The 19628-nt window shown below is 48.4% G+C and overlaps 1 protein-coding gene across 9 annotated transcripts in view; it reads right to left on the bottom strand.

The window, feature by feature from the left end:
- Positions 1 to 3737: 3737 nt before the first annotated feature.
- Megf11 (multiple EGF like domains 11) overlaps positions 3738 to 19628 on the bottom strand; it is a 273478-nt gene continuing 257587 nt past the window's right edge. For 3 of the 9 annotated variants that reach the window (XM_063243299.1, XM_063243298.1, XM_063243300.1), the window contains 9 exons: positions 19449 to 19577; positions 19074 to 19202; positions 18471 to 18707; positions 17328 to 17446; positions 15597 to 15663; positions 14965 to 15066; positions 12872 to 12928; positions 7036 to 7242; positions 3738 to 6412 (listed from right to left, as the gene is read on the bottom strand). In XM_063243299.1, the coding sequence (XP_063099369.1) occupies positions 6249 to 6412; positions 7036 to 7242; positions 12872 to 12928; positions 14965 to 15066; positions 15597 to 15663; positions 17328 to 17446; positions 18471 to 18707; positions 19074 to 19202; positions 19449 to 19577 (1211 nt within the window). In that variant the 3' untranslated portion in view covers positions 3738 to 6248. Of the gene's footprint in view, positions 6413 to 7034; positions 7243 to 12537; positions 12929 to 14964; positions 15067 to 15596; positions 15664 to 17327; positions 17447 to 18470; positions 18708 to 19073; positions 19203 to 19448; positions 19578 to 19628 lie in introns of those variants that run through there. The other 6 variants (XM_063243301.1, XM_063243302.1, XM_063243303.1 and 3 more) reach the window with 4 other exon arrangements.

Genomic DNA, 19628 nt, shown 5'->3' with positions numbered 1-19628 from the left:
GGGTAAGTTATTAGACATTTCATTTAGTGTGCTAAATTGTCATTGTAAAAAGAGATGTCAGCCAGTGTCTTGCCAGGGATCTTTTTAGTCCTGAAGGATTCTACAGAAAAGTTAGATTTCTTAAAAGTGTGGGCACATCAGATCTAATTGTATTTTTTTTTGTTTTTGGAAAAATGAATGTCTTAAATTTTGTCTTTGCTGACTTATTAAATAGAAATACTCTCAGTGGTTTCAACTATTAGGATAATTTCTTTCATCTAGCTTAAAGAAAAATATTTAGATTTTTTGGCCATCACCATATACACACAAGAACTTAATCCAACTTGTTAGGTTTCAATTTGTGGATCTTTAACATCTTTTATTTAACACAGGAAAATAACAGAAATCAGTCATCTCATTGGTTACACATACCATAAACCTGAAAAAATTCAAAACAAAATGTGAATTTTGTTTAGGATTATCTGTGATCTCCATTTATTGTGTTGTAAAAAAAAAATGATGAAAGACTGTGAAAGGAGTCTCTTTCACCATGCCACTTAGTGGGCTGATGACACAAGGAGCCGTGAGGCTCCTGCTAAAGAGAAGAGAGCACTGTTCTCTTCTGGTTGGGCCGTGCTGGTGCCACATACCTTTCTAAGATTAGGCAGGTCTGCGTGTCTGAGCGCCTATGCAGTTTTAAGAGAAACTGGAGTGTTCATTTTAACAATTGAAACAGTGGCTGAGTTCTCCCAAATCACAGGAGGCCAGTGCTGACAGTAAGTGATAGAGCATGCTAATATCATTGTGTCTTACATGTAAGGAAACGATTAGAGGAAGGGTATTTGTTTTGTTAGAAGTTGAGCTGGTGGGCAGAAATTTTAAATGTATTTGCATAATATATACATTCAAGGTATCTATTAGAAAATACGCTAAACTATTTGACTTAAACATTGCAAGTTATAGATTTACTTATTTAGGTTTTTTGAGACAAGTTTCACTGTGTAGTTCTGGCTGGCCTTGAACTCACTATAACCCAGGTTGACCTCCAACTCACAGTGATCCTCCTGCCTCAGCCTCTCGAGTGCTAGGATTACAGGTGTGTGCCACCACGCTTGGTAATGGTAGATGTAATACAGAACTGGACTGGGTGACAGTAGGTTCTATCACAGTTGTGCATTAATGTTCTTCCACTTAATGATAGGACTAGATTAGAGCCTTTCTGGGATTTGTCCCAACTTTTAATTCTGTAATTCTCTGAATGAACTCTTTAGATACTAAAGCCAAAATACTATACATTCTAACTCACTCTAACTTAATGGATAAATAAATCAAGTATATACCGTGCAAAATGTTTTTTGTCTTATCACAGTAACTTAAAAATGTTATTTCTTTGTTAATGGCATTGAATAAGAGGAAATTTTTCAGAACATTAGCAAATAACTGTTTTTGTGATGTGCTAAGGGGAAGAGCATCTGATGGGCTGCTACATCGGCTGTCAGTCTGAGGACTGCTTGTTTTCTGCTGTTAAACAGTTCTGCTGACTTTGATACCTACTTTGAAATACAGTCATGTCTGGGCAAGAATTTTTAAAGGCATTTTGTATTTAAATTTTTAAAAAATGATCTCTTTAGTATAGAAATATACAAGAAAGTAGATCAACCCACAGAACTAGCTATCCAACAGAGCCAGTGATTAAATCCAATGTATAGGTTGGTGTTTACACACAGTATGGCAAGTTTTTGGTGAAACATTAATTTAGTTCTTACGTATTTATTAAACAGGATTGATAATTCTTTTTTTTATACCGGGGATCGAACTCACAACCTTGGGCTTGTCAGGCAGGCACTTAAGCCACGGAGCTAAATCCCCAGCAGGATAGATAATTTTTGAGAGAGATAGGAACATAAAATGTCCTCTGTATTGGCTGTTAACCAGTCTCTTTAGTAGCACCAGTGATGGGAGTGAAAATTAGCACCCAGCAGTATTCCTGTCCTGTGCCGGAGTCCAGTTGAAGTACTCAGGCTCCAAAAGGACCCATCTGTGGGCTGGACAGTGGCTTCTGCCTGCCGTGGGTGTGGATTAGACTACATCTCAGTATGGAGCTCTGCAAGACCAGGGAAAAGATAGCTCATCAGTGCTCCACTGATCACCGAAGCCCTCTGTTCACCTCGGGCCTTTTGCAGTCATCGAGCTGTGAAGATCCTCAGGGTGGGCATATGCTTTGTGCACACTGACGCTCATGATACCGCCCGCCCCCTTGCAGCCCTGTGTCAGAGCAGAGGAGTGGACTGTGTAAGAGGGAAGGGGGTCTGATCCTGGGCTTCATGCTGATGTAGCTTGGGGGGCTAAAGTCTGAGAATTAACATTTGTTTTAAAAATTTTTATTAAGGGGCTGGGGATTTAGCTCTGTGGCATAAGCACGTGCCTTGTAAGCAGGGGGTCGTGAGTTCGATCCCCAGTACCAATAAAAAGTTAAAGAAAAAGTAAAAAAAAATTTTTTTTATTAAAATTACAGATCTGTAATTACATGTTACAATTCTATAAATGTTTAAAAATACAGAAGTATAAGTAATAGTATAATGAACCCCCATGTGTCCATCAGTCCGTACCTCTTAGCAAGATTTTCCATCTCCTCTCACACTGATTAAATGGGCCCCTTCTGTCTTTCTGGTCAGATGAGTGACTAGTAGAATATATCCTTCCTAAGTCATCTTATACTGAGTGCAAAGCTCACAGCTGTCGACCATAAATGGTTACCATTTATGGTACTGGGTAACTTAGTATTCTGAGACTAACAGGACATAATTTTAAATTATTGAGAATAAACTCCTTTTTTAGCCTTAATCCCTTACTATGTTTTGCCTTTTACTAGATATAAATCCCCAGCCCCAGACAGTTACCTGTTGATCTGTTCTGAATTAGTGTTATTCTAATCAGAAAACTCTGTTATTTTTGGTTAAACATCATATTAAATTGAAATAACTTTTGAGTGTCACATAAACCTTATGACTGGCAGGCTGGAATATTTTGGTTTGGCCCAAATATGAGATTTATGTACATTTGAGAAGTTTAAACTTACTGCTTTCAATAAGTTTTTTTATTTATTTCTTTTTTACTTTATTTTATTATACAATGAATCCTGTTGGTTTTCTGTCAGCTCAAAAGGCTATGTTTTTGTATGTATCTATGTATGTATGTGTTTTTTGGTAAGGACAATCGAACTCAGAACCTTGCACTTGCCAGGCAGCCACTTATGCCACTGAGCTATATCCCTGGCCCCAGAAGGTTGTTTTAAAAGGTCATAAGACAGAGTGACTGTACTGGATGAGAACTTCTAGTAGAGAGCTGTTTGCAGGATTTATATCAATTAAGTAGTTCTTGTACTTGCCCTTTTTCCATTGCCTAGGACGACCTTTGTCCTCTGTTCCTGGTTTTGTTTTACCCACCTTTGTGCCTCTGGAGCCGAGCATAGCTATCATAGACATCTCTGAGTACACATATTTGGGAAGGCAGATGTGTTTACACTTTTAAAGTACTTTTGACGTGGTAAGAATATACTGGTCCCATTCATGACTTTAAAGGTAGAGACACCTTGTTTTACAACCTTTTTCATTACTATTTTTAAGCGTATATTGACATAATTCTCACTCTTCCAGCGGCTTAAATTGACCATACAAAATAAACCTAAAACCCTGGAGTGTAGAGGATACACATGTTTTCAGCTTGTAATACAACAAACAGCAGGCATTCTTGTTCAATTAGTTTGAGAAATTCATTTTATTTTGTACAAGGTACAATCCCTCTGCACAGTGAACAAATATATTACAAATCTGTGGTTTAAAAAAAGTATTGCCATTTTATAGTCTCTTATGCCATTATACAGTTGCTTTCTTCATCTGAATTGTATGCCTATCAATTTGATTGAAAATGTAGTTTCTGAAAAATAGCAAACAGATTATTCCACGTCACCAGTAAAATGCACAGTGCACCTGTGTAGGCTGACCATGAACCTGTTTGTGACAGTGCTAGAGAACAATTTCTCACAGTTGGTCTGTAAGGTTGAAATGTCTTTCATCAGTAACTCTTAGATGTGTGAAGGCAGCTGTTGTCACCCTGCATTATTCACATCCTTTGCCTTGCCCTTCTCTGTGTTGTCTGAGCTGAGTTGTACTACAGTGCTTTAAAAAGTCAGAATGCTAGAGCTGAGTGTTTGTTGGGGCTCCCTTTTATATTTTCTGCTTCTGCTGTTATTTTGGGGCAAGGGCAATAAAGGAGCTCAAAGAGGGCCAGTACTTGCCAGAAATCTGTCTGATCCAGTGCTCTAGCCATTCCACTTCTTGCTGGACACTTGCCCAGAGGGTAGTTGGCAAAAGATGGGTAAAAGTTGAAACTCGAGCGATGCTGCTTGTTTGCAGTACGCCAGGGAGCGGTTACTGTGCATGCAAGATAAGGGGAGAAGATGAAACCTGGGTCTGAGATGCAGTTTCTCTTTGCTGATCCAACCTCGCCATGATTCTTCCTCCTTGCTTCACAAAGATAATTGAGCATTTGCAGCCCTGAAATACTGAGGTAAGTCTCTTATCTCTAGTTCTTTCTATGTATGTATGACAAATATGCATTTGGGCCTACAAAGCAATTTTCTAGTATTTATATCTTAATAAGGCTTTTTTGAAAGTCAGTTTACTGTTGCTAGTTGCTCGTGCCCATGCACACATGCAGCATTCATGTAGTATTGTATATTTTCCTCTAACTAAACTTTGCCTATGCCTTGAGTAAAATGGGGGGGGGGGGCTTCCTCATTAGTGTTCTTGCTTTTGCTGTTGCCCAAAGTAATACCATGGCTGACTTCCAGTTTCCACCAAGGGTTTCAGAGCTGGTGCACTTCCGGTAACAATGTTCCAAGCTTGCAGCCATTTACTTCTTCTCTATACCTTTTATAGATATGTTTTTGACTAGCTGGACTATTACCAGAATGCAGTGGCATCAGTGTGGTCATTAGCGTCCATTGTCTGCCCGTTTCATTGTTGTGAAGAGGTCCTCTGGAGGGTTGGGGGTTGGCTCCATTCGGCATCGTCCATGCCTCAATGACCTGGTTCATTAGTAGTGGAAGGTCCAGGCCATCCGGACACTGGGATCTGGAGCATTAGCTTGTTGGAATATGTATTTGGCCGTCTTGGAATGTGGTGGTTTTAAGCATTTTATATCCTCTTGTGTTGTTTACTGTGACATTTTACACCAATTTACAGCAATTAGTTATATAGTCCATTCTTTCTTTGAACATTAGTGTCATTTAGCCATCAAAAAGCATAAAGCAAAAGCAACATAAACTTGATGTACCCACATTTGTCTTATTTCCTCTACACTTTTTGGTTCCATAATACATCAAGCTCAAAATGTACAAAGAACTGCTTGAAAGCAAACAGTCAAGGAATCCCAACTAAATAAATTAGGCCAATTTTAAAGGTACTTAATTTTTACTAGTTTACGACTAATCACTTGATAAAGCAGCATCTCTATGCCCTATTTCCTGTTTCATGTGGACAGAATCAAGTGTCAGATTTAAGGTGATAATATGATTGGGACTGGCTTGCACTGTTCTGGCAATTAGAATTGGCAGAATTTGGTAAAGCTGGCCTAGAAATCAGTAGACTGAAACTACTGCAATTTGGAAACTATTTTTTTTTTTTCTTTCTTCAAAGTCTTGTTTAAAAAAAAAAAAATGGAGGTCATCAGCATCAGATTGAATTCTGTAATCTTGGCCCTTGTAATTCAGTGGACAGACCTACAGGTACAGGTATTTTAGGACCAATACAGAATAGTTTGTGGTGTGTGTACTAATTATCTTAGCAATAAAACAGATGTCAATGGTAACAGTAACCAAAAGTATCTATACATTTCAGGTGCTTTAACCCACTTGTCTCCCCAGGCCCCTTTTCCTCCATGGAAGGTTTGCTATGCTACATGCTTTTTAAGCATCGTATTTCAGAATGTTAAATATATGTATTTTAGCTGATGTTGATGAGTAGTGGTATCTTAAATGCTTTAGAAATTGTAGAATCCAGGGCATTAAGGGCTGGGGGATGGGTGGGTGATAGGATTTGCCTTTGTTTACAGACTTTGAACAATTATCCAAGTCCCATTTGGAAGCTCTTCTTTAGTTCCAGGTGAATGTAATATGCAGCTGGAGCCAATCTGTATCAGTATTCAAGTCAAGGGGTTGTCTTCTTTCCGAGAGTCAGAGAATATTCAGCGTGCTGCAAGAGAGAAGCTTAGCCCTCTTGCTTGTCCTGGGAGGGCCCCCTGGCAGGGCTTTGTCTTACTGGGAGGAGGTCATAGTGACCAGGAATATGGCTGTTCCTAGGAATGTCGTATGGATTCTGGATATAGCTGGAGTTATGACCGCGGCCTTCTTGGACCACACTGACTGTGGGCTCTAAGGAATATAGTGAAAAATGAATTCAGAGAGGTTAGCTTTGGTTGCCTTCTTGGGAGGGCAGAGAGTTCTGTTTGACTTGGTGGGGAGAGGAGATAGGCCTACAAATCTAGACAGACAATGAGAGCTAGGCTGGAGGCTTGTTGTGAAAGTATGGAAAACCTAAGGGAATGTGCTGTTGAAATCCTGGCCTCTGGCCAACCCCAAGTGATTTAGGGTCATAGAAGTAGGTTCTTATCAGTGAGCCCAGCAGTACAGTTTAAACTATGAAGATGATTCAGAAATGTGTAAGCATTGGTTCTGATTTTTTTTTTTGAGATTTTTATCAGTAATCATTTGAAGCCTATGTACCCATTCCCCACCCTAGTTCTGCTTCATATTCTGGTGCATATGTGCGTGTGTGTGTGTGTGTGTGTGTGTGTGTGCGCGCGTGTGTTTTAAAGCAGAGTTGGCACAAGAGTCTGATTTCCTGCATTAGCAAAGAGTTCACCTTGTATTCCTTAAAAAGCAACCAAAGAAGGGTGTTTTATGAAGACAGGGCGAGTGTAGAGGGCTTGGTTTTCCTTGAGGTACTGCACTTTGGCCCCAATTTCACTAAGTTTTCACTTATTTGAGACACCTACCAACTTCATATATATTTTTATTAGATGTCGACAAGGATGGCACATCTGTGTACGGAGACCCCCTGTGCACAGGTGACTTCATTTCTACGTAGCTGTTTTCTGGAAGCTTGCAGGGGAGAATGGGCGGGTCCTTAATTGTGGCATAAGGGTTTTCACTGCTATTCAAGGAACAAGTACTAGAGCTGCACACGGATTCTTTCATGTAATCTGCAAGGCAAGAGAGATTTTTTAGGACAAGCAAGAATGTAAGTCTTCATATAAATACTAGAAACAGCTGTCAAATTTCTGTGTCTTTGGGATCCTAGGGCTGGAAAAGCCTATGATAATGGAAGATTTATTTATTAAGTGTCTCTAAGGTATGCTTTTTGAGAGAGGCAGGTGTTTTGGAAGATAGGAAATTGTTGTTAGTAGATGCCAATTCAAGGCACTCATAATATGCTTTCCTGTATATTTAGTTGTTGCAAATGATAGCTTGTGTTTTATGGCATGCATGGCCAGAGAGAGAGTGACTTGGCTGAAGTCACCCAGCTAGTAGAGATATCCTTGCCAACACTGAAATGCATGCTTTGGGATTCATTGGCCTATGTCGTGTGTGTGTGTGTGTGTCGGGGGGGGGGTAGTGTCTACCCCAGGTCTGCTTCAAACTTGCAATCCCCTTTCCTCAGCCTCCTGAGTGCTGCTATTACAGGCATGTGGCACTGCACCCAGCAGTTTTCTAATTTCAACTCAAAAACTGCTTCAGCGTAGATGCCAGCAATTTAGCAAGTTTAAGTGGGAAGCTAAGCATCCCTGCCTTACAGGATGATTAGAACTGGGCAAACTGAAAGCTAATAAAATAAAGGTATAAAAAGCACTTGAGCCTCAAGCTAGCTTTGCGAAAGTTCCTGTTTTCTAGTAAGCTTGTAAACGTGTCGTTGATGGTTGCTTTCTGCAGTTCTTATCAATGTTGACTGAACCCCATTTTAGCAGTGTCCTGCTGCCTCCTGCCACTTCCCAGTTGCCTCATCAAAGACTTTAGGGTACAGAAAGATGCAAACTCGTTTCCAAACACATAGCGTGGTAACTGGCTGCGCTGGAGGAAGACTTTACACAGTCCACTCCCCGTTAGAGGAAGAGGATTACTGTCCCAAGGAGACAGGACTCATCTGGAAGAAGCAGCCAGCTGAGCTCTGACCTCTGTACGGAGGGCTCCTGCAGCCTAAGCCCAGCAACAAACCTTGGGGGTTGGGGTTTGCTAGTCAGAAGAGATCAAAAGGACAGCCAGCTCTACATTTCTGTGACAGTGAAATCCATTGTCACCATCGTATTTGCATTGTGGGTGCCTCCCCATTTATCTTCTGCCTCCAATTTTAGAGATCAGTGAAAGTGACGTAACTCGAGGGTTACCGGGATGTGTCTTGGACCAGTGGGAACAGAATGCTGTGGGTGACTGAAATGGCTAAGCTGACACTGCCACAAATAGGCTTTCCTCCAGTGACAGGTCAGTGGTTGGAGGGAGTTTCTGTTGGTGTGGGAATGTTTGTTTTAGTGGGTTGACACTTCCTGGGTCTTGTATGAAAGTACTTGTACCTCTTAGTTCCTTCAAGCATCCACAATGCTGTGCAACACAGGCAGAGCAGGCATTATTATTCTGCTCTCCACCTTATTGCTTACGAGGAGACTGGACTTAGCTATAGTACCGGCTTCCCCAGAGTCACCCTGCTCTCAGTAGCAGGTCAGAGTCTAGAATTACAGTGTTTTCCATTAGTGCTTAACCCATAAGTAGGCAGGCTGGCTTTGGTCTAGTCTTGGATTGTGACTCTGAGGGCATAGGACCCTAGAGAAGAGGAGGAGAAAACATTCTTGCTTGCAGTGAGCAGGTTCAGGCAGTTCCAGCAGGGACTAAAGGGAGGCTGAGAAGGCCCAGCTATTGGAGGTTCACAAGGGCAAAGGTGGCTGTGGGCCCCAGCTCCATGCCCCAGCCTACAGAGTCTGCCTCTTGGGAGTGGGGGTGAGGTCAAGAGCCAGAGGGTGGCCCATCTGTCCTGCCTTGGGTTCTCCAAACTCATCATCAGACAAGGAGTAAGGCAAAATATCTTGGGGTTTCTTTTGTGGAAGCTGAATACTATTTAAAGAAAAGGCTAGCACAGCTGGCTGGGTTGCATACTTTGTAAAATTCTGAGAACAGTGAAAGCTTACTTTGTGTAGTAGTTAATGTTAGACTTCATTCCACATGGGTCATTGGAAGCTCGCCATATCCGTGAAAGGAGGTTAGAAGGTTGGAAGGAATGTGATTAGGTGAGTTTGTCAGTATGTTGGTAAGTGGTTCACTTAGGACTCAACCCAAGTCTTCTTTGATAGCCAGTCGAGAGGTTTCTTCCTCAGGAGTCTTGCTATTAAAACTCCAGTCCTTGTATCTAAATGTCAACTGCAGATGCTCTACTGTACTCCCCAACAAGGACACTTGTACATCATGCTTCTCACAGGTATCCCAGGCCAGAGTTCTACCAGTGGAAAAGCTTAATGCCTAGAAGTGCCTCAGCCAGCACCAGAAAGTCAGAGCTGCTTTCAGGGCCTTTAGAGAATACTGTACATTGTTGGCTTTTTCAGCAACAGAAACACCTGATAGCAAGAGGTATCGAGGTTGGGTGGCTGGGATTGGACTCAGGCGGAATCATCTTTTCATACATGGGCTGGAGGCAGATACAAGAATAAAGAAATTTCCAGTGTGTGTTGGGTGGCCTAGTGGCTGGATAGGCATCTGCTAAGAACTGGAGGGAAGGGCAGGGCCAGCTGTGGACTCTGCCCCAGGCAGCGGGTCTCTCCTCCAGCTGAGTCCTACACCTGCCTGCACACGAGGGACCTGCTGAGAGGGAAGAGAACAACAGCTGCCCTCACTTCCTCATCCTTTACAGCCCCACCCCAGCCCAGTCCCTCCCTGCCCCTCCCCTTGAGAGCATTTTGCAAATTAAGGGGAAGCTGCAGCCCCTGGGCTGGTAATCAGCATTGAGATGGAAGGTTGAGCCTTGTAAAATGCCTTGGCATTTGCTCCCATGATTTCCTGCTGCCTCAAGGCACTGGTGGTCATATCCAGGAGACAGAGGGGCTTCTGAAATGAACTGAACATCTTCATTTTACAAGGGAAGCACAAAGCTGAGGAAATGCCTCTCTAAAGTTGCCTCATGAGTGGGCTGTGAACTCACCAGGAGTCTGACATCCACTTAAGACCCAAGTCAAGTGTGGGCAGAACCAAGGACCATGCTGTATGGCCAGTGATTTTTTTTTAAATCGTTCTGAGGTTGACCCAGGGCTTTCACACTGAGCTATATCCATTTGAGACAATGTCTCTCAAAGATGTTCAGGTGGCACTTAAACTTGTGGTCCTCCTGCCTCAGCTTCCCAGAGTGCTGTACCACCATGCCCCTAGGTCTAATGCTGTTAATAGGAGGCCACACTGGTTCTGTTCCTGGGCAGTAAACATCTCCCTCTTGATGGAGAGGCTGTAGGGAAGGGGAGTGGGTGGGCCCAGGGTCAGCAAGAAAAAACTGGCTACAGGAGTTTGAGAAGCCAGTGGGCTCCCAGTTACCTAACAACTGTGGGTTCTTTCGTGGGAAAACTCACGGGGCGCTTGCAGGCAAAGGAGCTATGCATGGAGAAAGCGGGACAGAAGTGGGCCTCGGTGGGGGACAGCACATAGCTGGGAGGGCTTCCTCTGTGGCACCTGGAATTGCAGAACCAGGTGCTGAAGGATGCAGACAGACCTCCAGGATGGTGGTGAGCAGAACCCATTGGCTGTTGACTGAATTAAGGCTAGGAGTGCCGGGGCTGGGAGTCACCTTCGAGGAAGCTGGGGCAACTGCCTTCAAAGAGGCGCAGTGGTCATGCTGGGGCCTGGGTGTGGCCTAGGTGGTGCCACACGGTGACAGCTGCAGCCCAGCTCTCCTAGTTCCTGGACAAGGGCTTTCCCCACTGACTTCAGAGCACACTTCACAGCCTTTCTCTTGGCAATGGTTTAATGGGCTTAACCAGTAGGTGGAATTTAGTTCACATCTTTCGTAAATACTTGTGTCAAGTTCTGAACTGTGGTATTTCACTTTTCTCCTTTTGAGTTCTCTTGCTCCTGCCGGCACATTTACCTCCACAATACTCTTGTCTCGGAGTTAAAGGACGATTACAGCCAGCGTGATGAGATGAAACCGGGCTGCCCACCCACTAAGGTCCTTGGTGCTGAGGCTCAGATGTATGATTTCATAAAAGAGGAATGCAGTGACGCCAAGGCAGAGACTCTGCTTTCTTCAGTGTTGCTGTACACTTACGGTTTCGAGTCTAAAAGTAGCTACCCTCATTGCAACACAGAGGACGGCACAGTGCGTGGAAAGCTGTCTGGGCCTGCCTGGGCTTACTCACACTTGAGTCATGCCTATTCTCCAAGCCAGAAAGGCCCATAGAGAGCTTTCTGCCCAAACCCCGACTTGTTTGTGAAAGAAACTGAGGTCACCATAAGGAAATGGGAGAGCTGCCTTTTGAGTTTCAGTATTCCACCTCAGCTAGTGAAATGGGGCTTGCCTGCATTTGGATGGTTTAAGTCAAAACAGAAAATTGTCAGAATCCAGCTCCCAAAGGGTACCATTGGTCAGCATGGAGTCTGGCGACCTGTTCTCAGAAGTTCCTAGCTAACAAATGCTGATGCTCCTTGCTGCTCACTCTCTCAGAACATGTCACTTGCCACCTGTCGCTTCATGGCCTCACTTCTAATGATCTGCCTGGAGGCTGCAGACAGCTAGTTTTAGGAGATGGTTGTGTCTTGAACGAAACATAGAGTCTGGGTCGGTGTAGATCAGTGGTTTCTAAATGATAGTTGGATACCAAGCAGCATAAGGGTATCCTGAGGTCTTCATCATAAATGACAGATTCCAGGACTCAACTCTGTCTTACTGCATCAGTCTCAGAGAGACACTTAACAAACTTTCAGAGTGATTGTGGTACACAGCTAGATCTAGGACCTTCTTTGAACTATGTGTCGTCGTTTGGCTGAATCACTTTTAATAGATCCCAGAGACAAAAGGATATCCTCATTACATTAGTGCAACCTTTATCATGTGCAGAACACTTCCCATCTGTGATTTTATTGGATACTTGTGACAGCCTTATTAGACATAGGACAGGCATAATTATCCCAGCTCTGCAGATGGAACTGAGCCCCAGGGAGCTCACAGTCTAAGGTCACAGTTAATAAGTGACAGAATCAAAGCCTTCCGTTTTACAGACCTGGCATTTAAACCTAGGACCTAATCTGGAGGCAGGACTTGCCCTTCCACTTCTGGCTTCACCTGTAGGCCTCCCAGGGGGAAGATCCGAGGGCAAGGAGTTTGTCCTGCCTTCACTGCTCTTGGGGGTAAGATCTTGAGTGTGCAAATCCCATACAGCTTGAACAGTGGGTATCATTTTGATTCCTTGTGCCCCAGAAAGGCAGCAGGTGTGGGGTGGCATTCCTCACCAGCACAACAACAGGAGGCCTCTGGGGCAGGTAGATTAACTTTATTTCAGATTTTATAATCAGTTTAACTCATACTAATTGGTTAGATAATGGCGCTCTACATTTCCAAAGACATTTAGTTGGCATCTATTAAAAAACCTACACGCATTTGCTAGGCAGGTGCAACTGAAATTGGAAGATGAACTCATCATCATGATTGCTCCTCCTGGGCAGAGCTTACCCAGATGCCCCGGTGCTTTTTTTTTTTCCCCTTGGGGGAGTGGAATATGCAGTTTCTTGGGCGAGCTTCCTGGCCAGTTCAGCTCTGTACTCTGTCTTGCTAGGCCCTTTTTAATAGGATGTCAGGATTGGATACTCTACCTTTGAAGTCTTTGTCCATAATGTATGTGTTCTGACGTCTGTCCATCCCACAAGCACCTGTGTGAAAATAAGGAAAGAAATGGGGCATGAGGTTTAGACTGCTGTGGACTTGTCTTCTCTCTCTTCTCCTCAGGAAGTCATTTTTACGGCTAGAACATTATTCCCAGTTTGCCCTCAGTCACGTTGAGCTACAGGGATTCATAAGGGGCCCTGTTACAGCACCCCCTGGCCTAGTTAGACTGCCCTTTAACCTTTACCCTAGGGACAAGCCTTTCAGCAGATCATAAAAGACCTTGTGGCTGCCACCAGCAGTCACTGTAGATAAAGTCACAGTTCTTAGCTCAAGGCAAGGTGGTATGATATTCCAGATCTCCATTCTGGTGGGTTTTGGAGGGAAGCAGAGACAATTTCTCACCATCAGCTCTGGTCCTGCCTCTCTGGATTCCAGGCTCAGCTGCAGGGAGCCAGGGAGAGTAGACATGTGGCTGGGGCTCTTGTGTCATTTTTACAGAAGGACAGCCTTTTATCGCCACAGACCCATTTTGGGAGGATGGGTCAGTACAGAATTGAGACTTGGCTTTGAAAAGCATTACCAATGACTTTCAAGGACATCCAAGGATTTCTCTATCCCTTTTGCTCTCATAGTTCCCCCCACCCCCAGGCTTGCACAGTGCAGGGTCTTGACCCCTAGCCAGAGGTGAGGACCACAAGGACCACACTTGAGTTCTTTGCTATAGGCAATCTCGGACAAGCAGCAGCCTGGCGTTTCTAGGTTGGGACTGTAATGACTGGCTCAAAGTCAAGGCCACTTTTTATTCCTTCTGAAAGCTTCCACTAAGGACACACCACCAGGCAAGGCATACAGCAGTGCTAAGATACCGTTTCTTACATGGAGCCCCAGCACCCTGCTGTTCAGAGCCCCCCTCCACAGGCTGAATTTGGAGGGGTTCACTCCTGTGCTGCCTACTCCACACTGCTGCGACAGTGTGTGAGCATTGGCTGATGATGTCCAGACCCTGGCGGTCCCTGGGCCCCTCAGAAACAAATTGCTGGCATGACTTTGGGCTTCTTGTGCTGTTCCCAGAGAGTGGCTAAGCTATTAACTCCTCTTCCTTTTTATAGAACAGAAAATGGGCCCAGAGAGTTGCAGAGACTTGTTCAAGAAGTTACGGTGCAGCTGGATCCCACCTCTCCCTCAAGTGTGGGCTCCCACTGACCACCACTGCCTGTGTGTCAGCTACTAAAGCCTGCGTGCTGCTCCTGCTGCGCAGGGTACAGGGTAGATCCGGAGAGCAGGCAGAATCGGGCCAGAGCACAGAGGATGCCCATGTGAAACACGATACATGCTGAGGGTGGGAGCAGGGGTTGGATTGCTGGGGTTATTGAATGCCCTGACCACTGTCTGGGGATCCCACAGCCAAAACACAGCTCTCTGGCTATGGGCATAGCCCATACCTGCCCAACAGGTAGATGAATTTAGAACCTTTTCTCTCCTAGTGCTGCTGGGCCCGGGAACCAGCAGAGATGGGTTGAGAAGCCAGCTGGAGCCTGAGCTCAGGCCCAGACTTGTCCAGGGTGCTGGGCCTGGTCCAGGGTGTTTGTAGGGAGCCACATTCAGTCCATCGATTATACTCGTCCCCTCAGCTCTTCTACCTCCTGCCTACTGTGCCCAGCTACCAGATACTGAGTGGCGGCCCTGCCCCGGCTTCTCCAGATCTCTGCTTGAAAACTGTACTTGGTGATCTGAGAGAGCTTGGCTTGGGCCACTGGTGGGTCTGGGGTCTCCGGGCGACATGGGGACTTTCTGGCTTGGTGCCGCCTCTCTGAGGTGCACTCCCTGGCTGGTTCTCAGTGGTCAGGGGTTGTAGTTTTGTGTGTGGCAGAGTGTGTTTGTTGTGTTCCTTCACCTAATGTGTGCTCAGTTTGTCCACACCGCCTGGCCACAGAGTGATGGGAAGACTCAGAGCAACTGCCTGCGTGAGGGCACTGGGTAGGTGGGTGAACCGAGTTGGAGGGTTCTGGAAGCAAGGGTGCGGCGGGCAGCAGGTCGCTGGGTCTGGTCTGAGGAGTGGAGGGGCGGGTGGGGGTCTGACCTGGTGAGTGTGGCTCAGCGGGACGGCTGAGGTGTCTAAATTCAATGTAGAAGTCCTCAGGCGGGTACCTGGCTTCCAGAGCACTGATCTGGAAATGGGAGTCTAGTGAGAGGAATGACAGGGAGGAGCCATTATTCCCAGGGCATGGTATGGCAGGAGAAGGGGATGGGGTCAGGGTGGGGCGACCTCGAAAAGACCAAGGCCGCTGGGTAGCATCTGCAGGGCCGAGGCTGGCAGAGACGGGCCTCTGCCTTGGTTCCTCCCACTACCCCCCTCCACAGCAGGACAGGGGCAGAAAGCCCTGGAAAGTACCCCTTCACTGGCCCTGGATCGCGCCAGGGGCCCCTTCCCAGAGGGTGAGTGCACCCTTTACTTCCAGCAGGAGTCCCCATAGCCCAGCCCTAGCTGCCTCCCTTGACCCTCGGGGCCAGAACCACCCACTGTAGTCCCGCTGTAGAAATGAAGGGGTTCAGGGCTTTCACTTATTTATGAGCCAAGAGTGAGGCCTGGCTTTCCTCCCTGTAGCCCTTTGCCCTGGAGGAAACCATACTCAATAGTTGTAACCCTAACCCTCTCCCTTCAAGCTGGACCAGGGCCCCTCAGTAGGGGAGGGTGGGGTGGGCACTACTGACCTAACACGTTCACATAGCTGTAGGGGGTCCAGCCTGTTGTGTCTGTGTCAAGGGACTTGGTACTGAGCTGTTTGGAGAGGACAGGCAGTTAAAACCTAGTGCCCAGACCCCCTCCCCAGTCATCACTCAGCCCAGCCTCAGTGATCCTGCCCTACCTAGGCCCTGAACCACTGAGGCAGGAGAGGACTTGATGGCCCATGACAGGCCACCGTATGGCGGCTGAGCCCTAGCCAAGCTGCCTGGGCAAAGCTCTGGGTTCCCAGGCCCCTCATATTGAAGATGGACAGGAGCAGGGTCTCTGGTGACAGAACTCCCTGATCCAGGCTGCCTCTCATGGGCAGCAGGAAGCTAGGTGGAGGCTTAATTAAGATGCTCTGGTGGGGTCTCAGCTGTCATGTAAGGCCCTGGCCAGCACAGGGACATACTGTGGCTGCCTGCAGCAAGGCCACTTCTGCCACCTGACCCAGGCCAGTGAGAGTATTGCCCTTGCTGTTGACCACTGGGAAGCCCTCCGGGACAGCCCTTCCTCCGCATTCTCACATGGAAGGCTTCGGTGTTGTCATGGCCACCTGCCTCTGTTAGGGTGACCCTGCCTGCCTAGCAGACTGAGGGGCCCTGGGCTGAGGTGAGCCGAGCCAGGTGTCACTAAGTGGGCTACTGTGCAGTAACTGGCCTCTTGCTGACAGGATGGCTGGTGTCCCCCACTAAGACTGGGTAACCTGGCTGTAAAGGCCTCCTCTCAGGCCCCTGCTCTGCAAGCCAGAAATGGGTCTGAGTGGAAGGGATGCACAGGAAGGATGGCCAGAGCTGGGGGGCTGTTTGGTGCCTCTGAAGGCCCTGGGGAGCCCCTGCATCTCACAGGAAAATGGCTGAGGATGGCCAGGGGCACAGCCCTTGAAACTGCAGCCTGAGACTGCTGCTGTGTCTGCAGGAGGAAGCCTGCTCTCTGGGCTGGCGGGGCAGCCAGGGAGGAAGGGGTTCCTAAACTCAGGCAAGCTATGCGCCTGGCCCAGGGTGGGTGTCACAGCAAATCATCGGGAGGCCTGGGGAGAACAAGGAGTGGCAGGAAGTGGGCCCGAGGGGCTGCTCTTATTTCCCCATCTCCTACTCTCCCTGGTCCTGGTCCTGGCATATCACCATGTCTGTGTGCAGAGCTCCCCCCAGTCTGCAGCCCTGTAACAGGACACCAGGCCAAGCTCGGAGCTGGAGCCATTGCGGAAGGCCCTGTACATGGGGTGCTGGCTGTAGCTGTTTTGGGTTCCACACCCCACGGGTGTTGATCTATGTTTTGTCCAAGTTGAAGACACAGTGGTGCCTGAGTGCTGGTGCTTAGTCTGCGCAATGCTGGTTGCACACCTCCTTATGGCTGCGGAACCTCGTGGCGGGTAGACCGTGTTGTGGCTGCGTGTGTGGACGTGTGGCAGAAGTGACTGGTATATTGGTTAGGTATAGAGAAGTCTCTCTCTGAGGATTCCCAGCTGCTTACACACAGCGAGGGGTATGTCACCTTGAGTGCTGCCGTGATGCTCACCAGCTCCACGGCATCAGCCTGGTGGCTGCATATGACGTGCTTTCTCCCTACCAGCCTACATGTGTCCTGTGAGTCAGGGGCTGTTCTTGATGTGCTGGTTTGCCACGGACCCTGCATGGGGGGTGCACTTCCTGCCTGGGCATGGCAGAGGGCTACAGGAGGGGCAGTGGACAGGGGCTTGGGAAGCAGGGGCCCGGTACCTTGGTGGGGCTGTTCCTGTCCAGAGTGCTGGCCTGGCTGGTAGCAGGCCCCCCGCACGCCAGTGTGTGGTAGCTGGAATTGGAAAAGCACTGGGTGTGGCTGCTACTTTGAGACAAATCTGGGGAGAGAACAAGGTGCCATATTCCATCATCCGCTTGCCCTGGGCTAGACATCCCCGAAGCTAACGCTTGGGCTGGGCAGCCTTGAGAGGACACTGCACAGAGCAGCCAAGTCTCCCGCCCCAGCTTCCTGGTGTCCACTACCCCAGCAGGAATTTGGAGGAACTGGTTTGTCCCGTGCCAGGTGCCAGCCTGCAAATGCCAGGATAGAGGGCATCTGGAATATCACTGTACAGGGCTGAGCTCCCCTCTTTCCCCCAAGGGTCAGACCCAGTAAACGTCCATAAGGAGAACCCCACTCTTGTGGGCTCCCACCCTTTCCCCCTGCTTTTCTAAAGGGCCCAGGAATAGGAGGAGTGGTGTGCAAACCAGCCGGACACTGGTTTTTAGAATGGGGTGGGGGTGCAGATGGGGTACACAGTCCTGGAGCTCTTTGCAGGCCAAGTCTGTACCTGGGCCACCAGATCCTGCCACTCTTGTGGTGGCCCAGAGCTGGCCTGCAGCAGGCTGAGGCGATCAGGGCTGAGCACAGGTGTGGGAGGCTGTAGGTCACCCTCAAGCCCACTGCAGGAGCTGCTGTCATTGTTCATCCAGGCAGCCCACTAGGGCCCAGGACCATGGGAAATTTCAGAGCATTTTCTGTCTGTGCACAAAGCTGGCTTGGTACACCCGCCAGGCCAGCGTCCCCGCCTTGCAGACTGCTCCCAAGTCAGGTCCCACCCTCTTCCTGCAGTGAGAGGCTCCTGTCTCCAACAGGGCTGGCCCGAGCCTTTGCTGAGCTTCGCTGGCAAAGCAGAAATGCACAGAGCCTGAGCCCCGACCCCAGGGCCCTGTGCTTGAGGTGCAGCAGTGGCGTGGGAGGCAGATGTGCTGGGGGGATGGGGTACTCTGGGGGAACCCCACAGACCTCTCCCAGGTAAGCTCCTCCCCACCCCACTGGCTCCCTGGGGGGACTGCACCCAGCCATGGACCCCTTGTGACCCGAGGATACCAGGTCTCTTCCTGGCGTGGTGGCGCCCTCACCTGAGAGGGAGTAGTCGGTGCTGGTCATCCTCATGGCAGGGGTGTAGGACACCCGAGGGGCCAGCTCCCGGCCTTTCTCTTTGTGTCGCCGCCGGCGCCAGGCAAACAGGCCAAGCAGCACCACCAGGAGGAACAGCAGGAGGATGATGCCTGTGACTGCGCCCACCGACTGCCGCTCCGCACCCAGGGCAGGGCTGATTTTGGTATAAGGGTTCAGCTCCTCCATCATGAGAGCGGCTGCGGACAGAGCAGGAGGCAGGCAGGGCCTGAGCTCTTCTGAGGACCGGGGCAGAGCTGGGTGCCTCTCACCCTCCAGGGTGGGGACCTGGTTCTGGTCTTGGCCCTTTGCTTCCATCCCTGTTTGACCTCAAGCTTCACTCTGCCTCAGTTTTTTCAACTGCCTAAAAGAGGCTGGAGTTGAAGGTTGTGACGAGGAACAAGTGTGACTGGATGTGAGATAAAGACCTGGCCGGTGACCTTCCCACTGCAAGGCTGTGGGTGCTCTTGCTGGGCTACGGAAGCCCTGCTGAGGATGAGCCTGGGGACAGTGCCGGTGACGCCCGCCTCTCCCCACACCCCAGGCACTGTGCCACCGTGCACTACCTTGGTCACAGCGGATGCCTTTGAATCCAGAGCTGCAGTAGCAAGTGCCGGTGACGTGGTCGCAGGTGGCATTGTTCATGCACTCGCACAGCTGCTGACACCCATAGCCGAAGGTTCCCGGGGCACATCCTGTGTGGCATAAGGAGGGTGAGCGGGCAGTGAGAAAGCCACTTCTCTCTGTGTGCCCAGCAGTAGTCCTTAGGTGAGAGGGCACAGGGCAGAGCAGGAGAGGCGCCCACCCCTGCTTCTCATGCTGCACGAGTGCCAAGCCCTAGGCTGGGTGTGACAGGGGCCTTAGCAGCACAAAGGACCCCACCCTCCATGCAGGAGGCTGAGGCCTGGCACTGATGCCAGGACAGGGCCTTGGCAGCTTACTCTGTTCACAGTAGCGTCCAGTGAAGCCCGTACGGCAGGTGCATTTGCCACTGATGTGGTCACAGCTGGCACCATTCTGACACTGGCACACGCGCCCACAGTCCTTGCCAAAAAACGCTGCTGGGCAACCTGGAGAAACATGGCCCCTGGTCACAGGCATTGCTATAGGCCCAGCACAAC

The sequence above is a fragment of the Cavia porcellus genome, unplaced genomic scaffold (assembly GCF_034190915.1).
Source record: "Cavia porcellus strain 051 isolate PalLab524CR breed Dunkin Hartley unplaced genomic scaffold, mCavPor4.1 scaffold_37, whole genome shotgun sequence".
Classification (NCBI taxonomy): Eukaryota; Metazoa; Chordata; class Mammalia; order Rodentia; family Caviidae; genus Cavia; species Cavia porcellus.
Note: the sequence above shows the minus strand (reverse complement) of the source record. Positions and strands in the feature narration are given on the sequence as shown.